General features: G+C 41.1%; 1 protein-coding gene across 5 annotated transcripts in view; it reads left to right on the forward strand.

The window, feature by feature from the left end:
* Positions 1-24,088, forward strand: part of ntrk2a (neurotrophic tyrosine kinase, receptor, type 2a) — a 78,183-nt gene extending 54,095 nt beyond the window's left edge. For 4 of the 5 annotated variants that reach the window (XM_034595126.1, XM_034595127.1, XM_034595129.1 and 1 more), the window contains 6 exons: positions 6,794-6,924; positions 11,249-11,421; positions 11,536-11,691; positions 12,479-12,569; positions 20,396-20,554; positions 23,116-24,088. In XM_034595126.1, the coding sequence (XP_034451017.1) occupies positions 6,794-6,924; positions 11,249-11,421; positions 11,536-11,691; positions 12,479-12,569; positions 20,396-20,554; positions 23,116-23,301 (896 nt within the window). In that variant the 3' untranslated portion in view covers positions 23,302-24,088. The remainder of the gene's footprint in view (positions 1-6,793; positions 6,925-11,248; positions 11,422-11,535; positions 11,692-12,478; positions 12,570-20,395; positions 20,555-23,115) is intronic. The other variant, XM_034595128.1, reaches the window with a different exon arrangement.
* Positions 24,089-25,319: the final 1,231 nt, after the last annotated feature.

The raw sequence follows: 25,319 nt of genomic DNA on the forward strand, positions 1-25,319 counted from the left end.
AGCCTCGCTCTGGGAAATCCTTCTTTTTACTATTGTGTTACATTACTGTGAACAAACCTTTCCCATAAAATGATGCAGATGAGGCAGCCTTATATGGTGACTTTAGGGGCATTGATCAAATCTCACAAATATGCGTCTCCTCATGAACAGGTGGTATTCATCATTCTGATAAGAGGGATTTATTACATTAGAGGTTAGTGAATCCAACTTGGAACACTCTTAGGAACAAGCCTCAAAGGAAAAAAATAAGACAATAAAACAAGAATATGTCAATTTCCTAATCAGGTTACACACTTCTGTCTAGAAAACTTACTAACAAAGGATTTAGATATTCTAACAAGGTACTGTAAATGGACTGCATTTGAAAAGCTTTTTGTCTTAACAACTGCTTAAAGGCATTTCACGTTGCACTTTCCACTCACACACATTCATACAGCGTTTCTATATCCACCAATTGTCTACAACTCACAGTCACAAACTGCCGGCGCAGACTTCAGAGGTAATTTGGATTTCAGTGTCTTGCCATAGAACAATTTGACATGCAAACTGGAGGAACTGGGAATCGAATGTCAAACCCTCTAGTTAGTGGAAAACCCGCTGCACCTCCAGACCCACAGCCATATAAATTTTATTTTCCAACATAATGTTTACATGCTAAATTCAAATATGTTAAAGAAGTAGTTCGACACTTTGAAAATATGCTTATTTGCTTTCTTCCCAAGAGTTAGATGTAGAGACTGACACAAAGTGGTGTCTTCATGGTAAATCTTCCAGTAATATTTACATGAGAGTGTTATAAATCCTAAATATTACTATAATATTTCCAGAAAATGTCCATTCCTATTCCGTTAGCAAGACAAATTTGCACTAACTGAGTCTAAATATTTTAGAATTACTTAAAAAAAAATACTTGACCTCAGTCAGCCCTGAACTGAAGGAATGGTTTTTTTTTTCTTTCTCCTTGTTATGGTACACCTTCCTCTTTGCCTTCATCAACAGTATCTCTAAATTTTTCCACCCTCACATCTCAGCAGATTTTCTGGGGTTTGTATTTCATTGTATCTAGGGAATGAGGATTAACATTGTTCTGGAAAATGTTATTCACAAGTCAACATGTGTGTTCAGAATTTGAAAACACCCTTTCACGCGGACATGCAGACACATGCACACACGCACACACACACACAAACACATACTTAGCTTATGAAAATTGAGGTTATGACAAGCTACACCTTCTGATGGGAGGGTGCAGAGTGGTTGACTAAAAGGAGGTGTGGCGAAAAAAGGAAAAATGTAGTAAAACATTAGAAGCATTTGATTAGTTGAAGTCCCTGTCGGTTCTATTTTCAAAGCATTTGTCGAACATGATTGTGTCTTTGACCGATCACATTGTTGGGTTAAATTTCCAAGTTGTTGAAGCCGTTTTATGTCAGGATCCACGGTTGTGGAAAGATTTGGGGCAGAGATGAGGAGAGAAGGAGGAAAGGAAGGAGAGGCAGATGGCAAACAGGGAATAATTATGACCCGAGACATTCATTTCTTTGGCTGTTTATAAGATGTTGATTAAGAGGGATAGGTGTGAGAGGTGTCTCTGTAGGGAGACGTGGTGAGACCGGAGGATGTAGGAAAAGGACAGATGGAAATAGGCGGGAGAGGAGGTGGTTGATGGAAAATATTATTCCTCTTGATGCTAATGTTGTAGGCGCTGTCATAAACAAGTGATGGAAAAAGACGGACAGAGCAACAGACTCGTGGAAAAATCATTCCTGGGTTTAAATGGTTCGAGCATAAACAAACCCAAAGAAACGGACGTTGATGTAAGTGCACAAGGCCTCGTACTTGGATAAGGCCATATCTAAATCTAATTAGTCCACAGAGAGATGTCTACATAAGTAAAGAGGCCCTACAGAGAAGCCCATTCCATAACTGGAAACAAGCAGCAGTGGATGTGGAAAAAGGAGAAAACTGCCGAGCAGCTTGTTGATTATTACAGCACCATGTCATCAATACCTGAGATGTCATCAACAATAAGGGATCGACAACCACTAAGATAGAAAGATCTTTTAAGAAGCTAAAAAGAAATAATAGGAGTATAAATAACAGTATAAATCAATGTCTAATAATGAGAATGTATGGTATGATCAAGAACACAGTATTGAAATGATTATGAGTAAATGTAGTATTATTGATTACTAAATGGTAAATAATCCAGGGTAATCTCCAATGTGTTTGATAAACTACTGTGTATGAAAAGAAGATATAGGTTTGTGGATAAAAAGGAAAGTGGGAGTATGGTACTAAGTATCAGAAAGGCTTTAGTGGATACAGACAAGTGGTTGTATTTAAAAAAAAAAGGGAGTTCATGCCCTTCTATGACCAAAGTTACCAGACAGAAACAGATCAAGTCCAAAAACTTTCCAGAATTAGCCAAATTGGGGTGACATAGCCTAATCTTGCCATACCCAGCCCAGCCAGACTCAGAGGTAACATCGAGAGAGGTCCTATAAAAATCAGGGTACATTGTGCCAAACTGCACAAATCAACGACAAAGAAGAGGGACCAGAGCAGGGTCCTCTGGGCTCATCCACAGACCTCCTGTGGCAGCAGCGACTGACAAACAACAAAAAACCAGCGGGGCTCTGGCTTAGCATCCGGAGAGACCGTCTGCAGGAGCCGGCCAACTCCAACAGACGTCTGTGACCCAGACCTGTGAAAAGTTCCAGCAATGCCTGATCCGGAGAGAGGGAGATCTCCCCCTGAGAATTGGCCTGGTGAAGGATATTGACGCGACTAAGAGCCCTCACAGGCCGCAGACACGCGCGCCTCTAGTCCCAAAGATGTGCTGGTAATACCTCGGTACAACCAGTGGGCAAGCCTATAGCTAGAAGTGCAAGGGAACCTGAAACAGAATCAACGATCCTAAAATAAAGATATAATTAAGAACCACCAGGAAGAGGCACCATGGTGTAGCTGTCAAGTGGTGACAAGACACAAGAGAGGGTGCTGCTTCCAGCTCAGGAGCCTGAGTCGACCTGGCCTGGTTGGAATGGTGGCTAAAGATCCTCCTGTTAGACTGAGGCTCATCCTCAGCAGTTCAAGGAGCAAATACAATGGGAACGCCAAGGTTGAACCGTCTGCTCTCGTCATCATAGGTGGTCAACAAGTCCAGAGAAAGAGATCCTGCAACTAAAACAACTGTTTTTACATGGACGCTGTTGTTACCCACTGTGCCTCTGTTAGTACTCTAACAAATAGACAGATGAAGGTTCTGCTGAAAGGGTAGTAAGGCAGACTTTGGAAAGAAGACAGCTTCTGGACGAGTCTCCTCTTTTTTTTCCAGAATTTGAATCCTGTTTAGGACGAAGTCAGTAAGGACTTAGTCAGACAAACTAATCTTTATCAGTTTAATGTGAGGGCTGAATAGGACTCCTGTACCAGAGAGCCTGGGTAACAAGAGGATGTTGATTAAAAAGTGATAGGTTTAGCAGCAGAGGGGAATGGCAAAAGGGAGAAATGAATGATGGAACAGAGGGATACTAAATATGGAAAGTGAGAGTAAGATAATGAGGCTGGATGGAGGGATGCTAAATGAGGGAAAATGAGCGAATACGATAAGCATGGAAAACGGGTGCTAATTAGGAAAAACATCAGAGAATAAGAGTACAAAGTTTGGTAAATGGGGGAATAATATTTCTGTAGATCTTAATTAAGGATACTGATTGAGGAGAAGAGCGGGATGTGTAGCACTGCACACAGAGATACAGTTTAATAATGAAAGCAGGATGGAAGGAGGAATGTGACATCGACAAAGGCAGACAGCAGGAAGCCGGATTCATGAGAAATATAACACCATGAAAAATGTCCAATTTTGAATGATGTTGATTACCATATGCAACGATTTAAAATTCCTGCTTATATAAATGCAACATTTGTGGCAAAAACACATAAATATAAGATTAAAAAGTGAATTTTAAAAGAAGCATGACGTGATGTGAGCCAACACCAAAAATTCCTGCCAGAGGAGTAAAAGATAAAGCAACAGAGGGATCATTGGTCTGCACACATCAATTTATTTGCTGTTTGGGGGATGTTAATTAGGGAGAAGTGGTGCGAGGCGTTTTTATGGGTGAGTGCTTATAACAGAACCGCAGTAAGAAATAGTGTGGTGAGGTAATTAGCTGGTTAAATGGTGGGTTGTTGTCTTGTGGGGATGTGGGTTTATTGTGTGCTGCTTCTGCTCGGGGAGTTGTGATTGTTCCGTGTCCTGCCTCCGTTGTTTCTCTACTGACGACTTCATGTCACGAGCAACAGCTGATAAATGTAAATACAGACGTTTCACTACATTTGCCCAAATGAACAATGTCATGAAATGCTTTTTGGGTGATTGGATTGCAGTTGGATGACAGTTCAGGTTGAAATCCACCTAAGACACATTGAGGACGGTCGGGGATGCACTGTGAGCACATTGAACAGAAGTGAAAATGCTGTTGTGTTGTCATTTCACATACAACAAATGTATGGATGTAAATATGTAATTGGTCTTAACTTTTCGAAACTATAGACTTTACATAAACATGGACAAGTTGTCCTAAATTCTGCCTCCTCCATGTCAGATGAGACATGGACCAAACTAAAAAGTCAAAGTACTCGTTAAATACCTTTTTCTCATAGTAACCACTCTGATTTATATCCAACTGTTCATGTTTTTGATAAGTTTGAGTTAAATTAGTTATTTGATGCTATTAGGGTGAAACATCATGATTGACAGCTGAGACTAGCTCACGATTGGTCTGACTGGCTCCAAATGCACAAGACGGCAGCGTTCATATCTGGGTTATTTCAGCTTCATTTCTGCATCGTCAGGAGGTGGAGGCACATTGTCCACCTAGTCTATGTTCCAAACCAGTGAGGTAGCAGCAGCTTGTTAGGAAGGAGCCATTAGCCAGTAAAAACATGAAGCCAGTACTCAGCACTTTGGACGTTATTCAAGACACTTGTGGATGGAGTGAGGAAGAGACTAAGTGTCTGCTTTCAAATAATTCCCAAGACTTCTCCTCAACTTTGATCACTGGGCTTTTGTTTCCTGAACTCAACCACACAACACAAGGATGAGAACTTTGATCTTCCATATCAAAGCCTTGTTTGAGCTCAACATCCACCACGAGAAGTCAAACAAAAACAAAGCATTTCACAAACCATATTAGAAAAACAGAAAGCTAATATGTTGGCATGGCACGGCTGACGTACTGTTTAGTGTCCACAGAGCTGAGGCGCACATGTTGACGCACACATGCTGCATGGTGGGTGTTTCCCTCCTGCACAATCTTACTCTGAAAATGAGATGCTTTCAAAAATCGGATGTAGACCAGTGACGTAGCGTTTCTCTCTCTCACTTACGCGCTCTCTCTCTCTCTCTCTCTCTCTCTCTCTCTCTCTCTCTCTCTCTTTCTCTCGTTTTGCCCTGTCTGTACATTATTAGGTTTTGGTGGACCTCAGTAGCTAACAGTGTAGATCGATGTAGCTTCTGAGAGTCTAGCTGGGCTTTAATGTGATATTCTGAGTGGACAGCTTTTCTTCAAATGCACCTCTTAATCACATCACAGATAAATCTCCGATCTTGTTGTCCTCCCTCTCACTATGTGTGTGTGTGTGTGTGTGTGTGTGTGTGTGTGTGTGTGTGTGTGTGTGTGTGTTCAAGAAGTACTCAAGTGCATGTGGGATATTACGAGTTTCCTTGCATGCAGACAGCTGTACATGTGCAGAAAGACATGCAGCCTCGAGCTTGGTTATAGAGGGGACGCCACGCTGTTAATCATTCTACAATAAAAAAGCTTAAATCATCACCATGGTGAGATGCCAAATTTTCTCAAAAAATCAACTGGCATGGAGTTGCGAGTTACTTAGCAACAGAGAGCAGGTTTGTCGACTTTGATCCAACTGTGGGTGAGCAGGAGGCAGGAGGAGATTACGAACATGAAACAGACAAAGAAACACGTTTTTAATATTAAAATTACAGTACAATCTGGATGAAATTAGTCTATAAATGATGAACAATATGCAGCAGAAAAAATATCCTAATCTTCCCACTGCCAAGTTAACCAACAAATTGAAGTAATTTGACAAAATATGAAATTATACAATGGAGTGATAACATATTGTACACATTTAGAGATAATTTAGAGAAAAGGACAAATAAATGTGTAACTGTTGGGTACCAGGGTATCGCACTGGGTGGGGAATACACTGAAGCTTGGGACCAATAGTGTTTTACAGAAAATACAATATATATCAATCCAATTACACTTCAGTGGTTTATCAATATGTCCTCTACCTAACTGTCTAATTGGAATAAGGACAGTCACGTTAGTTCAGCACTGCAGCAGCCAATAATAAAAGCTATAGAAGGTTTATATTGAACATACAGTATTCATTCATGTTTAGTGAGGAACTAGAAGTAATAATATTATTTTGACAAGGTTCTTAACATTTGCTTTAGTTAAATCACTAATAATTGTGTTGTATTATTTTTTAATTTGTTAAAATCAGATTCTATTAACTTACCATATCCATTAATTACCATATTTATGAATTGAATGGCTTGAATTTAAAATGATGTATGATCAAAGTTTAATAGCTAAATTCTTACATTATGCCACAACATCAGGCATTTTTCAGATATATGTCATTGTGACTTCAGTTGATTAAAATTTTGCAGTATTTCTGATCCAAAATGGTCAAAATTAAAAAAAAAGAAATTCACGTTTTCCTTTCTCTGTGTCTCCTTGTTCAACAGTCGTCCAGCATATTAAGAGACACAACATTGTGCTGAAGAGGGAGCTGGGAGAGGGAGCCTTCGGAAAGGTCTTCCTGGCCGAGTGTTACAACCTCTCACCTGACCAGGAGAAGATACTGGTGGCTGTCAAGGTAATCAGGAAGTCTATTTTTTTTAAAGAATACATATGGTGCTTTTTCTGTTTCTCTTCCCTCTATGTCTCATTTAGGTTTTTATGTTTGTAAAGGTAATGCAAAGTTAAAAAGCCCAATCGTGGAAGCCAACATGTTTTTGAAGGAAGTTAACCAATCACATTAGAGTAGGTCAGCTGGCCAATCATTGTTTTAACTGGAGGGTATGACAGCTCCAGTGTTCATCTAAACAGTTTCCTTATTATCCTTAACATATGAGATTACTGCGTGACTGTGGGGATTGTGGAAAAAAACAATTTTCAACTAGTCAGTTAAAAAACAAAACAAAATCTTTGTTTTTAATAAACTGAAATAAAATATCATCCAGTCTGCTTTACAAAGAAGACGAGATATTTTTAAAATCCCTGCTCCTGCAGAATGATCGGTGGCACCAAAATAAATCACATTATGATGTTATTGAAGGTGAATTTGTTGCCTTCTCTCTGCAGTATTTTTCAATTCGATCCGATACCTAGAATACATTTGACATATCGAATATTGCAGCAGATAATCTTGCTGTATGTTCGGCCAATGTCTGTAATGTAGACATTGGCATTTTCAAAACGAAATCCTTCCTATGGCGTATGTATCGGCATCATCTCACCTCCGTTTCCTCCGCTATTGTTAGAAAGCCGCTCCTTTCCAGAGTTTCTGAGTAAGCGAAAGGTGGAATTACACTCAAACCACCGACTTCCGGGGCTCAAATTGAACGGTTTCCCAGGGAGCATCCTCCCATCACATATATCATCCATCCATCTCACCATCAAGTAGGCTTTCTCTGCTGGTCTGCGGTGAAACAGGATCTGATTGGTGAAGAACTTCTCATTAACAATACATGACCTGTGAGAGACCCCCACCTCACCCTTCCTTCCTTCTCCCTCTGTCTTCTTTTATTCCCTCCTACACACACACACACACACACACACAAACACACACTTCCTCTGTCCTCCACTCTCAAACTCTCTCTTTTACCTGGCTTTTTCCCGACTCTCACTTCATCCTGGCACCTTCCTCCTCTCAAATCCTCCACTTTCTTCTCTCTTCCAACACCTCCTGTTTTCTTTCCAGCTTAGCTCTAAACCGCTCGCCGGCCGCGCGATGTTTGATGCCACCTTAGCTTCAGCTCAGTCTGGGCACTTTGTAAAAAATGCACCTGAAAATCCTCAGAAGCAGAGTTCTTGGTTGTAGAACAAGGGTCTGGATGTTGAAGTCAGGCCAGGTAAAATGTTCTATAATCAGCACATTACTTACCCTGAGACTAGCACAGGTACAGCCGTATATAGACATGATGTACAGTAGATGAATCATTGAGTCATTAGTCTCACGTCATTGATTTAAGTCTCTCAATTCATCATTTTTGTTCAATCAGCTAATGCACCACCTGCTCACTGAGTGTACGACTCACTCTTTCTGCTCTTTTCATCCTCGTCTCATTGTCGTTTGGCATGACTCACCATTTCTCTTCTGACGCTTTCCTTTTCCTACCCCTTGTTGCTCCATCCAAGAAGCCAAATTGTTATTTAAGCTGCTGTAAACATTTAATTTCCAACAGACTTTCAAGGATTTTCAGGATTGGTTCACCAAAAATACTTAACTAAACTAAAAAGGGGCTTTTTTGGGGGTGGGGGGTGGGGGGGGTTGAAAGTAGTTCACATAATCCAAAAATAACTGAGACACTGTTTCTGGAACTAAAAACTACAATAAAAAATTACAACCTGGTGATGGGCAGATTAATTCCCCCCAGACTGAAAGAGGCACAGATGACGCAAATCATTTTATAACTGTTTGAGGTCAAGTTGTGTCCCTGTATGGTTGTTTTTGGTCTGTGTTTTTTCTTTTTGCAGATATTTTACAAAGTTTCTCTTCAGTCTTTTTGCTTTTCTCATTGTCTTTTCATTGTGGTGTCTGAGGTCATGAATCACAGAGAAATGAACAAGTTAGTTAAACATGAGCCCTACATGATATCCAAACAGCATTTTGGTTTATTGAGAAAGCTTTTTTCTTCAAAATGTGAGCAATGAAACTAAGTCTTCGTTACGACTGCTTCAGTGACAAAAATGCAGTTTTTTCTTTAGATGGACACTACATCAATAATGAAGTGTACATACTGTACTTATGTTACACTCTGTCATGCGTGCTACATTATCGAAACATGTTCGGCCTTCTGCACCACATTACAATAACCTGCACTCGCTAATAGAGCTTAATGCTCCTGGTTTTAGAGTCGGCTATCAATCAACCAGTCATCCATAATACAGAGGCAAGTTTTACTACAATACGCTGAGCTGCCATCGATCACAGGCAACACCATAACACGTGCTTATATACGTAGAAATATGCATATGCACACACACTCACGTCTATAGACACTCACACACTCGCATGCAATCAATCATGAACACTTTCCATTTTCCATAATGTTGCACATGTAAATGGGAATCACTACAGTCCCAAGCTAGAGGTTGTTGATTGCTTGTTATTTGTCCAGGGACCTGAATGTGCACAGACCGGATAACTAACGCTGCAAAAAATACGGCTTTTGGCTCGAGACTTAACGCCACACTGAGTTCAGACAGTGAGAGCGTGACAGTTGATACGTTGAGGTTTCTGACGCACGGCAAAGTCTCTGTTGTAGCGTTCTGAACTCAACTTTTAATATGTTTCGCTTAGCGCGGTGATGAATGTTTTTTCAGCCGGCTGATCGGGGCTCAGTGGTGCAGTTCACGTCTTTGTCGAGAAAGAAAGTGTTTTTTTTCCCCTTTTAAAATCAAAAATTTGATTCCAGATTTAGTTTTTCCATGGAGAGGCAAACTAGGTAAACGTCAAACAGACCTCTGTCAGTGTTTATGTTCTAAAGTGTCCCTGAAGCCTTTTAGTGCCACTTTTTTAAATGCATCACACTTTTAGAAAGTTGTTATTTGCTTTATCAATAGTTAATTAATTTATAGATCAATTATAAACTGTTATAATAACAAAGTGTGGGTTGCCAGGTTGAGTGTGGTGTTTATCAGCACTTTGTATAGTTTTTTATTATTATCCTGTCCCTCTACCTTTCTTCAAGAAGATTCCTCCAAACTGCAGGTTTGCTGGCTTCTTGGGAAATTAGAGGCCAACAAGTATATATTAATGTTTATTAATTCATGAATATTGATATTACCAACATCAATAATTGCATTGTGATGAAATGCCAGCGATATCCACCATGTGTTTTTTTAATGGTGATGAGTAAATTATTTACTAACCATTAATTAATTAAGCTATTAATCACATTATCATTACTCTTCCTCCTGCTCAGTTTGGTATTTAGTGGAACTGTGAGGTTTTATAACTGAAGATACGCTCACTTTGAGAACACATCAACAGAAAGTCAACCATGATTTCCCACACATGTGCGATATCACATTTCCAGCTGAGATTGGAGCATTGTCCATACAGTATCTATACTGTAATAATCCACTGTTGTTATGGCGCTGTATCCTCTTACAGCCCTGTAATGTACATGATCGAGCCTCGGTTTCGCGATTGGCTGAGAATATGCGGAGTGGAGTCACAGTCTGTCTCATTTTCTGGCATCTCAGCATTCTGGATGAAGGGTCACGGGTCACTTCCTTCTCCGTGAGCTCTCTGGGTGACTTCTCCTTGTCCTTTAGACCCGTGTTCGTAACAGGAGCTTCCATCTGCACTGTTAGTTCACAGACACACGCACAAGGTAGAGAGTGAACATATATCCATGTCATACACTGTAGGAAGACAATCAATTATTCATGTATAGGACAGGAGGACTTTTCTATATTTCTCTTCTTTAGATGTGAAATGAATACAGACCCTGTATCACTTTCATTTCCTGCAACTGCCTTTCTCTTTCTTTTTTACACACACTCTTTTTGCACCTTTGTCACAGACGCCTGTTTTACACAACCTGCCCAACAGATTTCCTGATTCATGGAAAGGAGATTAGTTTCAGAGGGAACCAGGGAATATAATGAAGTGTTGTACAACAGTGTTGTACTTTGTAATGGCTTACATTAATATAAAATGTCTCCAGTTTTCCTGCTCTGTCATTGAATCAATCCTCGCTCAGTGCCAGTAATTTCACAATGTGTGTGCCGTGTTGCTGTAACTCACCCTTTACAAGCAAGAGCTTTTTTTCATGATGGACATCAGCCAAATAAACTGGAGCAGACCGTGTCCACTGTGAAAATGACTAATTGGCAATAGTGTACGTGGAATAATGTGAGAGTATTTCATTTGTCGGGTTTATTAAAATGTCCCTTTGTGTGTGCAGACACTTAAAGAAGCCAGTGAAAATGCCAGGAAGGATTTCCACCGTGAAGCTGAGCTCCTGACGAACCTTCAACACGAACACATCGTCACTTTTTACGGCGTCTGCGTGGAGAGCGACCCTCTCATCATGGTGTTCGAGTACATGAAGCACGGAGACCTCAACAAGTTCCTCAGGCATGGCTCTTTCCTTCATTACAGAAAAATGACGAATCAAAGTCAATTATACAGTAGAAATTCCCTCTCTTTAATTTCCAATTTTAAAAGCTTTACTTCCTCACTAACTCACAGGGCTCACGGTCCGGACGCAGTTCTGATGTCGGAGGGTCAGACCACCAGACCTGTGGAGCTGACCCAGTCTCAGATGCTGCACATCGCCCAGCAGATAGCATCCGGCATGGTCTACCTGGCATCTCAGCACTTTGTGCATCGCGACCTGGCCACCAGGTTTGTCCTGTTCTCGTGTGTGTATTTGAATGGCAACATTTTATCGTTCGGAGTCACATGTGGCAGAACTAACCAATCGGAAGCTCGAAGGACTTAGAATGAGGTAGATGTGGGGGAATCACGCAAGTAGATTTAAATGTAAAATATGTTCATGTATGTTATCATCGTATTTTGGTAAATTAACCCAGATGTATAAATTGCCCCTGTATCTTACACTTGCAGTAAAATAGAAATAACTGTTAATTAATTGCGTTTACCTCGATTGTCCGTGAGATGTCTACTCGACAAATTCAGTCACTTATAAGGACATAAATAGTAAATTCATTGGCAAGTATTTGTAAATATCTATAAATATAAAGAGAACAAAAATGGAAGCTTTCAGTACTTATGTAAAACTTTTGTTATTTTCATTATAGATTATAATAATTGGAGAATATTTACACTGTATCTCTGGTTGTTTTTATTCTGTCGTTGCAAGTCAATTGCCAAAGCGGATATTTGCTGTTTTACAGAATATATGTTTTCTCTACTCTATGTGAGAGACATGCTGCTACAGACAAACAACAAAATAAAAGTGCAGTTTCATCACTGAACTCAACGGCATCAAGTTTGCAAATTAGCAACAGGATACTGGATTTGAGGCAAACATCCAAACTTTTACAGGGTGTGAAAACTGCGCCAGAAGTAACTCCAACTATGTAACACGTCTCAAATTATGTTAAACGTCTTTTACTTAAACTCAACAACATGTTCTTCACAGCTGTGTTTTGTTCTGTTTGTCCGACAGGAACTGCCTGGTGGGCGAGAACCTGCTGGTGAAGATCGGGGACTTCGGCATGTCCAGAGACGTCTACAGTACTGACTACTACAGGGTAGGTGTATGTGTCGACATATTTTCTTCTTTCAGCCTCCCTCCTCCCTGCTGCATGGGTCCCTCTCTGCTCCCCAACCCCTCCCCCCTCCCCCTCTGCATGGGCATGACTGATGGGCCCTGGCCGAGTTACAGTAAGCCGCCTGCCATGGTGGGACAATTAAACCCAGTGCAGTGCAGCAGAATTAAACATACATGTTGGTTTCACTGAGAGACAGAATCAGCTTTGTTTGGTGACGGTTTCTAACAGCAGCTTGTTCTGCCACCGAAGGGCCAATATACATCCAGTTGTATCTAATTTTTTTTCAGTTTCATTTATTCATACTTAGATGTTTTTTTTTTTTTCAGGAGGTGTTAATTTTGAATTTAGGAGTCTTCTGTTCACCAGAGACCCGGCTAATGACACAGCTGCATGACAAGACCCGGCACATTTTAATACGCTTCTCTGATGAAAACATTTTTATCAAATTATAATTACAAAATAAAATCAGAAGAAAAGTTATGATGGTTCCTGAAAAACCAATCAAATCAGACTCAAAATAATAACTTCCAACGATTTCGAAAATATTAAACAATATGTTCCTATTATTGTAAAGATTAAATTGAGACCGATTATTTTAGCAAACAGTTTTCACAAAGTGTAAATATACTCAAATTTAAGAAGCTGGATCTGCATTTGTGTAAAATCTGAAAATGGTTTATTTGAAACAGTGAAATAATAAAACATGAAATAGTATGAAATATTGTACCTTCAAACAAACATGTGTGCAAACTGTACACAGTCTGGTTAGTTCTAAAATGTTCTGCTAAATCATACTTTTTGTTGTCAATCAAACTGTGAGCCTGATATAATCAGTATATACAATGCAAGGTCACAAAACACACATTGTATAATAGTACACAGCTCTGCATACAATGAACCTATTCACATTGCGGGAAGTGTTGTGCTAGTGGGATATAACACACACGCACTTATGTCAAGGGGTGATGTACAAAGGGTTGTTTTGCAAAGTGACTGCATTTCTAAAAAGGGTGTGTGTGTGTGTCTGTGTGTGTGTGTGTGTGTGTGTGTGTGCAGGGACATTTAGCAGTTCCACTTTGAGAGTCAAGATAACTCAGGGGTACAAGAGACGGCTGAGAGTGTGTTTTCTTCCTTCTGCACAGCATCTGTCACCTTTCCAAAAGGGCAAAATCTAATAAATCCTACTGATTGATTGACAGAGACTGTTCATTCTTCCTGCCCTTTCTCTGATCCACTGTGACAAACTGACATGAGTGACCTGACAGAGCACTGTCGTCGGAGGAGGGAGAACGAGAGACACAGGAAGGGAGCAGCCATTTAACGACAGAACAACTCTCTGTTTGGTGCGAATAATAATTTGAACAATAACATTCAGAAAGACAATGATCAACAGGGCATTAAATACATGTATAATCCAGAAATGGCAATAACTGGTGCATTTTATGTGTCTGTTGCCATATTTTCAGGTTATATAAGAAAAAATATCTTTTAGTTTGCAAGAAAGCAGTTACGTTATATCAGGCATACAGGCTTCTCTTTACATTCATATGTCCAATTTTATATAAATCATTACTTGCAATGAAAATAGATAATAGTCCCCTTATGAAATCACTCGATACAGTTTTTTTATTTGAATCTGCTTCAAATTTCACACACTCATAAATATCCTAAATATATCTGAGTTTCTTTATCAAGATCCACGAATGATTATCTGACTAACAAAAGCAAATGTTGACAAAAATTTTAAGAAATTTAATAAAAAATTCCTGGATCCGCACCAAAGTTTTAGTTTTTTCCGCACCAACCAACACACAAACAGGGGTGAAAACATAACCTCCTTGACATAAGTCATTATAATGCATATATTTGCCAATATTAGAAAACTATTGTTGTGTCAAATTTCACAATGTAAAAGGGAAAAAAATGAATTTTCCAGGTTAATTCACCTTTTTTCTATATTTAGAAAAAGACTAATTAATATTTCTACTTGCAGTTATATTAGAAAACTTGTTATGCCACAATCTTTAAAAGGTCAAATATTCAATATCAACACGGCCACAATCAATCTGTGTTGTAAAAATGACCTTTCTTTGGATTTCTTCTGAAAACTTATGATTAAATTTGGAGTAACGAGATGTGCGTGGGATCAAATTAAACTTGTAAAATGTAAGGTCTCTCCTCTGTGGCTTGCTTTTGTACTATCTCTGTGTGACGACACACAGCGATCTCCCTCCTCCTCCTCCTCCTCCTCCTCCTTCCTTTCACCTCGCCTCAACAAAGCTGAGCGCTGAGGCTGTAGTCATAGAAACGGGCGAAGGCAGTGGCAGAGAGCCTCGGAGTTGTATCCAACGTTTGTCAGGAAGAAAAGTAATCAGACAACTTGTGTTTAGTATTCCGAAGCAGTATGGGAGAAAGAGAGGGGGGAGAAGGGGAGAGATGGAAGTGTGTGAGACGGAGGCAGGAAGGTGTCAAAGATGAAAGGAGAGAGAGAAATGGAGGGAGCAGCAGGAAAAGAGAGAGGAGGTGGGGGAGAGAGGAGCGGGAGGCCGTGCAGGGAGGGAGAAAACAAGACATGAATAAATATACAAAAGAAGAGAAGGCAGCGATGGAAGGATAAAGGAACCTACACATGCTGTGGTGGGAGAGGAGGAGACGTCGTGCAGTGTCGTCAGAGAGAAACAAACACACACCCGAGCTGCAGCTGCACACAACCACAGAGCAGGACATCTGAAACACACAGGCACAGACAGACGCAGGGAAAACAGGGAGGCAGGAGAGAGGTACAGAACGGTGGGAGGTAAAACACAATCATCCACTCATGTTTCAGCATCCAGGACAGACAGAGGTGTGTGTGAGTGTGTGTGTGTGTGTGTGTGTGTGTGTTTCTGTGGGGACCCAGTTATGCTCTTGCGTCAGACAAGAGCAAAGATGAGTCATAGAGGAATCGGAGCCCCCCCACCCTCCCGCTGCCTCCCCCAGTGTGTGTGTGTGTGTATGTAAGGAAATAGAAACAGAGGCGTAGGACTGAAGGGGGCCGTGGTGACGTCACTGAATCCCCTGTTACCCAATGAACCTGACAGATGCCTTAGCAAACAGGCGAGGATGACTCCATCCGATGCCTCGTGTGTGTGTGTGGGCATGCGGGCGGGGCTGGACTTGGAGTTGGAGTTTGGGGGGGGGGGGTGGGGGGGGGGTGGGGGTGAAAGCACATAAACTGATTTCATGCCCAAGTGTAAAGGATGAAAGGAAATCAAATGTGTGCGTGCGTCTTAACATTCAGGCCCTGACTGTTTTATGCCGCTGACACAGACTGGAGGGAAACGCTGGCAACAAAGTAGAGCTAAACAATCTCTTTAGAGTAATTTGGCTCGTGTGCATGTGCGTTTTTATGTGCGTGTGTGTGTGTGTGTGTGTGAGAGGGTGTTTGTGTGTGTTTTACAACCCATATCTGGGTCCCGACCAACACAGACAAACACAATTTTAATGGGGCACCTGGAGAGGCTGGAGTCGAGAAGTGTGTGAGTCAGTGTTCGTGTGGACTGACAAATCACTGTCTGCAAGACAAGATACAAATCAACACAAAGTTAATAAAGGTTTAATACAATCAAAACTCAATATATCCATAACATGTACTTGTTTAAATTTCTAAAGACATGTAGATTAGGGGTTATGTTAATTGGAGACTTTAAATTGTCCCTATGTGGGAAGGTGAGGGTGAATGGTTGTTTGTACGCTGACGACCCGTCCAGGATGTACACCACCTCTCACCCAGTGTCGGCTGGGATTGGCTCCAATGACCCTCAAAGGATAATGGTATAGATAATGGATGGATGAATGGATATATACTGTAATAGTAGACAGTAAAGTAAACAAACCAAATCATTACCACCTGAAGTCACCACATGAAGATTGTGTCTCATTCGTCTGCACTATACAGAAGTGATCTGTTCCTATAGAGCTTGATTATGAAGGTTTTACTAGATTAAAGTCCCGAAACACAGCACAGCACAATCATTAGTTTAGTAACCATCAGGATTTTATCACAAGTTAGTTTTTTGAATAACCACATGACTGAGGCCAGTGCAAATCTTTCTCTGTGTTAAACCAGGCCACATCTCTCCCTAACATTAACCAAGTGCTGCAAGAGCCCAAACAAACCCATTGAAAAGTTGAATAATGACAAGTGGGCATTGAACTACAAGACCTGATGTTCAGGTGGAAAATAAATATATTGTCTGTCCATATTTGTGCCTTGACGAATATGTAAATCACCATTTCCTCATGATATTAACAGATAATGTGATTCAAACAGCAACATAATTTCTAAGAGATGGAGCAGAACAACAGCATGTGAGGAAAATGTATATTATATCAACCATCACTGTGTCTGAGACGGCCAGATGAACGAGCTCTTTTCTCTAGGGATGGAAATAAAACTGCACACACACACACACAAACACACACTGCACATACGTAGACACAAGGATTCTTGGAAAGAGTTTTTGTTTCCATAGCAACACAGAGGGCAATTAAGGTAGAGTTCCCGCGTGTTTGTTGCAGGAACAGTGGAGTGGGTGGAGTAAGTCACATAAGCCCCTCCTACACCACATCCCATAATGCTCTCCTTTTAACTAGTGCAGTTGCCCTGGATACCACAGCCTCCAGGAGGTCACTACAGGGAACCCAAAGCCCTCGCCTGATTTGTTTTTCCTCTGGTTTTAGGGCGTTCCTGAAACGTTCAGGCAGTGGAGTCGCTCAAATGATGCATATTTGTAAGACAGAGAGGGAGAGAGACAGTGCGCCATCTTAGAGATGAGAGAGAAGGTGCAAACGAGTGAGAGAGAGAGAGAGAGAAAGACGGGAACAGCAAAGGAGACAAAGACTGACGACCAAGCTCCTGAGAGCAAAGAGAAAACGGAGACAGAGCTAATGACGGAGCGATGCAGTGAGAATCTCTTCAAGCGTTTGGGCTTCTGACTGCTCCTCTGTAAACTTTGTTCATGTTTGTTGCCTCCTCCTCATCAACAGCAACAAGATCTGAGGCTTTTCCTTTACCTGTATTCCTTCATTGGTTGTCTCTGTTTTCTCTGTCAACGTGGCCTTGTTGACGACACTGCCTTTTTACGTTCTCCTCAGACATGTGCACATACACACACAGGCACCACAGTTAAAGAGGCTATTATTAATATTTTAGACCGTCAGGGGAAATGATCAGCCATGATGAATAAATCAAAAATTCGAATGGGTATGAGCAGGTCCAGACACATTAGTGAATAAATATTGTCAGAAATCTATCTATCCATCTATTCTCGAAATAATGGCTTTAAAATAGTAAATAACTATGTAAGAAACCATAAGAAACCAGACCAGAGTCGTACTGGACTAACTTTTACTCATTGGAAAGGATGCAGGACAGATGCCAACCTTATTAATCATCTGAAAGAGATCTCAGGATGAATAACTTTTGGAGCTGGACAGTTTTTAGTGGAAGGGAGGGAGGGTACCACACATGCATTCTAAATGTTGTCTGCCTGCAGAGGATAGTAAAAACTTTATTGATGTTTCAATGGGTCATTTTTCACCTGCAGCTGATAGTCAGTGTGTTTGTGTGAGAGCAAGAGAGAGAGAGGAAGAGGAAGAGAAAGAAAACAAGAAAGAGAAAGATCGACCAAAGCACGCAGCTCTACACTGAAGCCTTCTTTATGTTTCTAAATATTTTAGTATCATTATGAAACGCTGCTATAATAATACTCGTTATATTTGTGTAAAATTCTGTAAAATGTATCTCCCTCGTAAGTCGACGTGGTTCTTTGGCTTCCGAGCTTCGCCTCTTCTTGTTGCTTGTTAACAAATACACGTGTACCACTGTTTATGGGAGGCTCAATCCACAAAAAATGTGAATTACGTCTTCTACCTGTAGGGGGTACCCCAAGTGTATCCGGGAACAATTCTTACATTTTGTTGCTTTAAGCTAAGTCAAATTTAAAGCAGCAGCAGTAGTGAATATGAAGTTCACGAGTTTATGAGTATTGAGGGTATGAGATTTTAGTGCCAATAAAGAATGTATGAGTTTGGCTGAAACGTGTGAAATGAGAAACAGACAAACAAGGAGGGAGACATGACGTTACAGAGAGAGAAGCGAGGGTTATGAGGAGAAAGAGCTGCCCAGATGAAGGCAGGTATGTTTCAGTGAACCTGATGGCTATCTGACTGTGCACATTTTATTACTCCATTAAATAACCCACTGACTAACATAGAAACAGGCCAAGTGTGGGTACCAAGCCATTAATAACAGGCATAAACCAAGGATTGTCCTGTCGGTGTGGAGCAATGGAGCGCAGATGGTTCGGTAGATTCATGTGAGGAGAAGAAGTGAGTGGAGAGAGGAGGTTCAGTGTGAGACGGGACAGCATCAGGGTTTGGGTTTCATTCAGCTTCACTTTAAACACATCAGGATTAAAAAATCAGGTACAGACTTATTTTAAGTTTTTCCCTCCTAAACTTCACAGACCTGCTGCAAGGTCGACATTACAAATCCATGCTGTGTTCAAACCAATAACAACTTATTTTGAATTCTAGTGGAGATCACACAATCGTATCAAACGTAAATATCTCAGGTTGATTAAAATTGATTTAGAATATTTCAACTATATTAGTTGGAATGGCTGTGGTTTGAATATTTCTCTCACTGTAAACACCATAATGCATTAATGACAAGCAGGGTGAAAAGGAGGATATGATAAAGAATTAAAAGATAGTTTTTTTTTTTGATTTTATGACACTGATGTAAAAAATGTTATCCATACATAGTCCTTTAATTAAACGAAACTGAGACAATAGTTTATACTGAGACGTTCACTGACCTTTAGTCACTGGTGAAGCATGAAAAGCTCTGACCTCTGCCTCCACATTAACCTGATTCAAAACAACAGATTCCAAACGGTCAGCTCAGATTAGAACATAAAGAAATGAACAAAAGTCTGTCAAAATGTCTGAGTTCCTTAGCAGTTGATTTCTGCTCACTGATATTTACTGGAACTCACCATATTGTTTGATGCAACAATTTAAAAGGGTCAAATTAAATAACTTTTCCATTACTTCAATTTCTCCTGCATTGGAGGCTAGCAATTCCAAAACTGAATCTGCAGTAGATCCATATGCAGCTGACTCTCTCTCTCTCTCTCTCACTCACACACACACACACACACACACACACACACACACACACACACACACACACACACACACACACACACACACACACACACACACACACACACACACACACACACACACACACACACACACACACACACACACACACACACACTCTATAACATTTTACTATTTTCCTGAACAATTTGCTGATCGCAGGATATTTATTTGTGTCATTTATCAACTGATTGTATCAGTGGCAGCAAAGTGCAATCCTTGTGAGCTCAATAGCATTTGAGGTATTAAAAACCAACCCTATCTCACCAATATACTTTCAGGTTTAATAAAATGTTATTGAGGTGTGCTACGGTCAGGTATATGATGCCATCTACTGTGCCATATACCTCCAAACCGGGCTTGTTTAAACGCCTCAGGGAGCAGTTTGGAGGAATTAAATATTTGCAGGGCTACTTTAAACCTGGTGAGAAATGTGAAGAACTGCATTTGAAATGCATAACGTAAAAGAGAAATGAATGGAAGAGAAGTGAATATGGAGTATAAAAGATGCTTTACAGCTCCCCACATTTTTATTCTTTATTTTTTTTTTGTCGAATTTATACTGACTTTACCCTGTCCCACATTTCTCTGTTTAAAAGGTCGGCGGCCACACCATGCTCCCCATCCGCTGGATGCCCCCTGAAAGCATCATGTACAGAAAGTTCACCACAGAAAGTGACGTCTGGAGTCTTGGAGTCGTTCTCTGGGAGATCTTCACCTACGGAAAACAGCCTTGGTACCAGCTCTCCAACAACGAGGTACAGAAAACTAAAACACCTCTGACCACACCAGCTGACACAGTGTTGGGATATCATCGAGCTTGTGAGGGCAACAGATCCTTCACAACAAAAAGAAGCACAGTCCAATGTACAAGGCAGCATCTTTATGTAAATGTTACCTTGGAAGCACCTCCAGCCAAATAAGTAATGAAAACATGATGTCGTAGGCTCCAGATCTGAGGAAACAGCCCTTCAGTTCAAATAAATATTTGATCCACTGTTGATGAAAGTTTCTCACAGGTGTAGAATACGTGAGTCCTTTGGCCCGAGTCATCTCAGTTTACAGTACGAGGCTACGGCCCAATGCTCAGAAACTCAATAAGTGAGCGAACATGTCTTGAATTAATGTTGAGATTCGACACAGAGCCGAGGAGCCAGGTTTGACTCTGTTCCCCATTCACAGGGAGGCAGATGTGAAAGCGCTGCTGTCTGGCATCGCTGTCAGGCTACTGCAGCAGCAGATGCTTCTTTTGTTCTGAGCGGAAATTAATTTGAAACCCTGTTTTTCCAACGGGACCCACAGCATGTCTGTTTCTTTTTGCCATGGATCACACTGACTTTCGTGGTCTGGTGACACTGGTACATCTAAATATCTGTTCTTTTTGGTCCAGGATCTAAGCTGTGCTCCCAAAGTGATTCATGTACAAACAGCATACGGTGACAAAGGCAATAGATTGACTTTAAATACAGATAAATAAGAATAGGAATAAAAATGGTCTTTATTCTGTTTTTTATGATATAAAACACAAAATTAACTAATCCTCACATCTGCTGGAACTATAAGGATTGTTTGGCACTTTTGCTCGATACAGTAAATATCCTTAATGATTAATTGATAATCAAGACAGGGGCCGTTTATAACTTTTCACAATACAGTGGCATGTCTGTTGATCCGATTAATACAGACTCATTATTATATCAAATACACCGGGCTGAACCTCAGAAATCCTGTATGACTCTAATGACTGTAACCATGTTAAAAATAAAACTGTTTAAATTGTCAGTTATTTCACTTAAAGATCGATTGATCCTTTCAGCTCTTATGAAACACTCACTCAAACTACTGATAAATTAGAAACAAAGTACCTTAACCTGACCTGTTCTTACTGCATTTAATACATCATTATTGACAATTAACAATTGACTGTTGCTTCTGAATAATAAATAACTCTTAACAAATCGGCCCTTTGGTCGGTTACACTCGGGGTCTTGACCCAGTTTCCTGCATCGGATCTTTTCAACCCTTCACCTTCACCTTGGCCTCGTGAACCTGCTCATGACCTCCACTCTGGTTACTGCTCAACATGTCGGCCGTCCCGTTTACATCCAACTCTTTCGGGCTGCGTCCGAACTCAACCTTTAGCCCCTTTCACCTTCGTATTTCCCCTTTAAATCTATTACATATCTGCTGATTCACAGTTCACTCTCCTCCTGACCCGAATCTGATGCTCAGATATCTGTAACACGGGATATGGACCTTTGTTTCAAAACTAGATATCCCTATATTTATACATAGATTTATTTACTCTGATTCCTATCACAGAATGAGGAGATGGTGGCTGCTTGATTAGAAGAAAGATAAAACTCTTACAGATCAGATCCTTAATAATGTAGAGCAGATATCTAATGATAATCAAATGTTTATAAAGCGATTTGGAAAGCAGAGGTGCTTTTGGGAGGGATTAATAGAAGCTGCTAATTAGTATTCATCCCACACAGCAGGGTGTATTTTGATGTTTGAGGAAATTATAAAAAGCTTAATTATATTACAGTCAAATAACTGTATAGATATTTTCCAAACCACTGTCAGACGATGATATATCCACTCCCTGTAGAGAGGAGCACTTTCCTCTTCATTCAGCCGCTCGGTTTCAAAACGCGTCGCCTAACTCTTGATCCCCAAATCCTCGTGCTGAAGCAGATTTAAAGCTCAAATCGTGTTTTTTTTTACTTTAAATGAACCTATAAGAGAATATATGAAGTGTAATGAGACAGTACATTAATTGATCTGATGTCAATTTATAGTTGGAGACTTTTCCGCTCACAATCTTATTAAGAAAATGCATCATTTGTCTGGATGGCTGCTCCAGTGCAATGTAACTTCATCGGTGCAGTAAATAATTTATTCACGCTGACATTTTCCCTGTCCGCCACTGCAGCGAGGTGAAACAACTTTATCAAGCAAAGGCTCCATCATACTCACTGGAATCTAATGAATACACAAAGATTTCAAGTTGGTGTTTGTCTGTTTGTTAGCAGGGTTGTGCAAAAAGTGCTTCAGATAACCATGACATTTTGGCGCAGATCCCGATCAGGAATGCAGGAATTTTTTCACTTTCTTTAACATTGGTGTTTCTTGACATTTTCCTTAATTTATCATAGTAATTAATCTTGAAAAAAATCATGTTTAGGGGAGTGATATTTATGAGTGTGTGTAATTTGGTACAGATCCAATTAAAAAGGGTGAATTTAAATGCGGGGACTCCAGGGCCTTGGCGGAGCTGTCTTTCATTTCTTCCTCTTTGTTTCTCCCCCTGTAGGTGATCGAGTGTATAACCCAGGGCAGGGTGCTGCAGCGCCCCAGGACCTGTCCTAAAGAAGTGTACGACCTGATGCTGGGCTGCTGGCAGAGAGAACCGCACATGAGACTCAACATCAAGGAAATCCACTGTCTGCTCCTCAACCTGGCCAAGGCCTCACCTGTATACCTGGATATACTGGGCTAAACACGGGAAGAGGACGGAGGATGCGTTTGCGGGAGATGTGTGTGTTCAGGTGTGGATGGTTGCTGTATTTAAGTGTGTGTGTGCATTTGAGGTGTGTGTGTGTGTGTGTGTGTGTCTGCTATAGGGTAGACATGGTGATACCTCTGAATAAGGTGTGTGTGAGCAAGGTGGCGCTGTACAGGATGTGAAGCTATTACCAGACTCTTTAAGGCAATCAAAAAGTTCTTCAACTCAGCTCCAATCGCCTCTTTCCTCCCGACCAATTTCCTCTCCTTTGTGCATCTACTTCTTCCCCGTTTCCTCTCCCGAAGAGACATTTACAATGAGTAATTTAACTTTGGAGGAGAGGAGAAAAAAAGCTTCTCTCTTCTTTTCAAATGCTTTAAACTGACTGGGACTAAATTGATGAAACCTGATAAACAGGACTTTAAATTTGGTGACTCATCTGTCGCTGCCTGTCGGACAACGGGACTCGTTTTGAACATCCTGGAGTTTTCAAAGGAGGCGCAGCGCGGGGAGGATTTCCAGAAGCTTTGAATACTTTTGCGTGTAAATACGAGACTGTGAGACGCTTTTCAGAGAAAATGGCTCAGTGAGATGTGGAGCCATGAAGACGCCGATTCCCCCTCTCACCCTGTCCGTCTATGTGACCTCTTTCTTTCTGTCCGTCTCTCAGAACTGTACGCGAATACTAATGTCAGCATTCATCCGACGTGGCTTGTGGATAGGACGACATGATAAACACACTGGTTAACATCCAGTAGATTGACTGGAACATAATAATGACCACTTCTGATTTATGGCTGGCTGATTTTGCTGATTACAAAAAAATGGACTAACAATACGGTGGCAACTGAGGCTTAACTGAGCTGCTGGGGTGCAACAATTATCCAGAGAGAGGACAGAGGTTTTCCACGACACTGCAACTGAATGATGAATATAGAAAACGCAGGGGGGTAAAAAAAAGAAGAAAAAGATCTATTTTGCATTGATCTACAAGATGTTCTCATGCAACAGATTGATGATCAATGATTTTACAGATATATGCACCCATATCTGCATCGTGCATTGTTTTCTCTATTGCTTTGCCTGAGACGTAACATGACGATCAACCATCCAGCCCCTCCCCCTCTCACCGAAGTGACAGATGCTTCCCTCGTGATGTCAAGCGCCCGTGTCGGAGGTCAATTGATTCATTTGTCCACAGCTGTCCGACAATCGCGAGGTCCTGGTGTTGATGGAGGGAGGGCGGCGGGGCGGAGGGTGTGATGGGGGAATAAAGGCTGCTTAGGGAGGCTGGGTTTTTTGAGTGGTCAGATCACGGTCAGATGTGTGGGCGGTGGCGCTGGAGAAGGTGTGGTTCATTTGGTCAACCCATATTAAATCATCAAGGCTCTCAGCACTCAGACATCCTTGGAAACCACATCTGTGCTGGAGGGGATGTACACAACACAACACAACACAACACACCCACACACATACTGTATACCTTATCCCGTCATCCCTCCATCTCCACACTCACACAAACTGAAAGACACTCAAAACGGGCCGAGAAGGAAATTGAATTGTGCATGTTTTATTATTTGAGCGGTGCAGTGCTTTAGCCAGGCCCCGTCCTCTGTAATGGTGTAATGTATATTTCATTACAGCCTAATGGGCCCCATTAGCACAGTCTCCTCACAGACATTCAAGACTTATTGTTTTATGGCCGAGAAGGAGAGATGGAGGGAAGAGGAGAGGTGAAGGAGGAGAAAAACAGAAAGAACGACTGAGGAGCAGAGGTAATAACGCATATTGGGAAGAAATGGAGGGGAAGGGCGAGCGCTCAGAGCAGAAGCAATGGGGTAGAAAAGAGCAGACGATGGGAGCGTGTAAAGGTAGGGTCGTGTGGAGAGGTGGTGAAGGAGAGAGAGAGAGAAGAAAGTGGAGTAGAAAAAAAGGCGGAGAAGGGGAAGAGAGGAGGTGTGAATGTCCTCAGGGAGAAAGTGAGAGTGAACATCCATCATTACCGCGGCCTG

This window comes from Hippoglossus hippoglossus, chromosome 9, assembly GCF_009819705.1.
Source record: "Hippoglossus hippoglossus isolate fHipHip1 chromosome 9, fHipHip1.pri, whole genome shotgun sequence".
Lineage (NCBI taxonomy): Eukaryota > Metazoa > Chordata > Actinopteri > Pleuronectiformes > Pleuronectidae > Hippoglossus > Hippoglossus hippoglossus.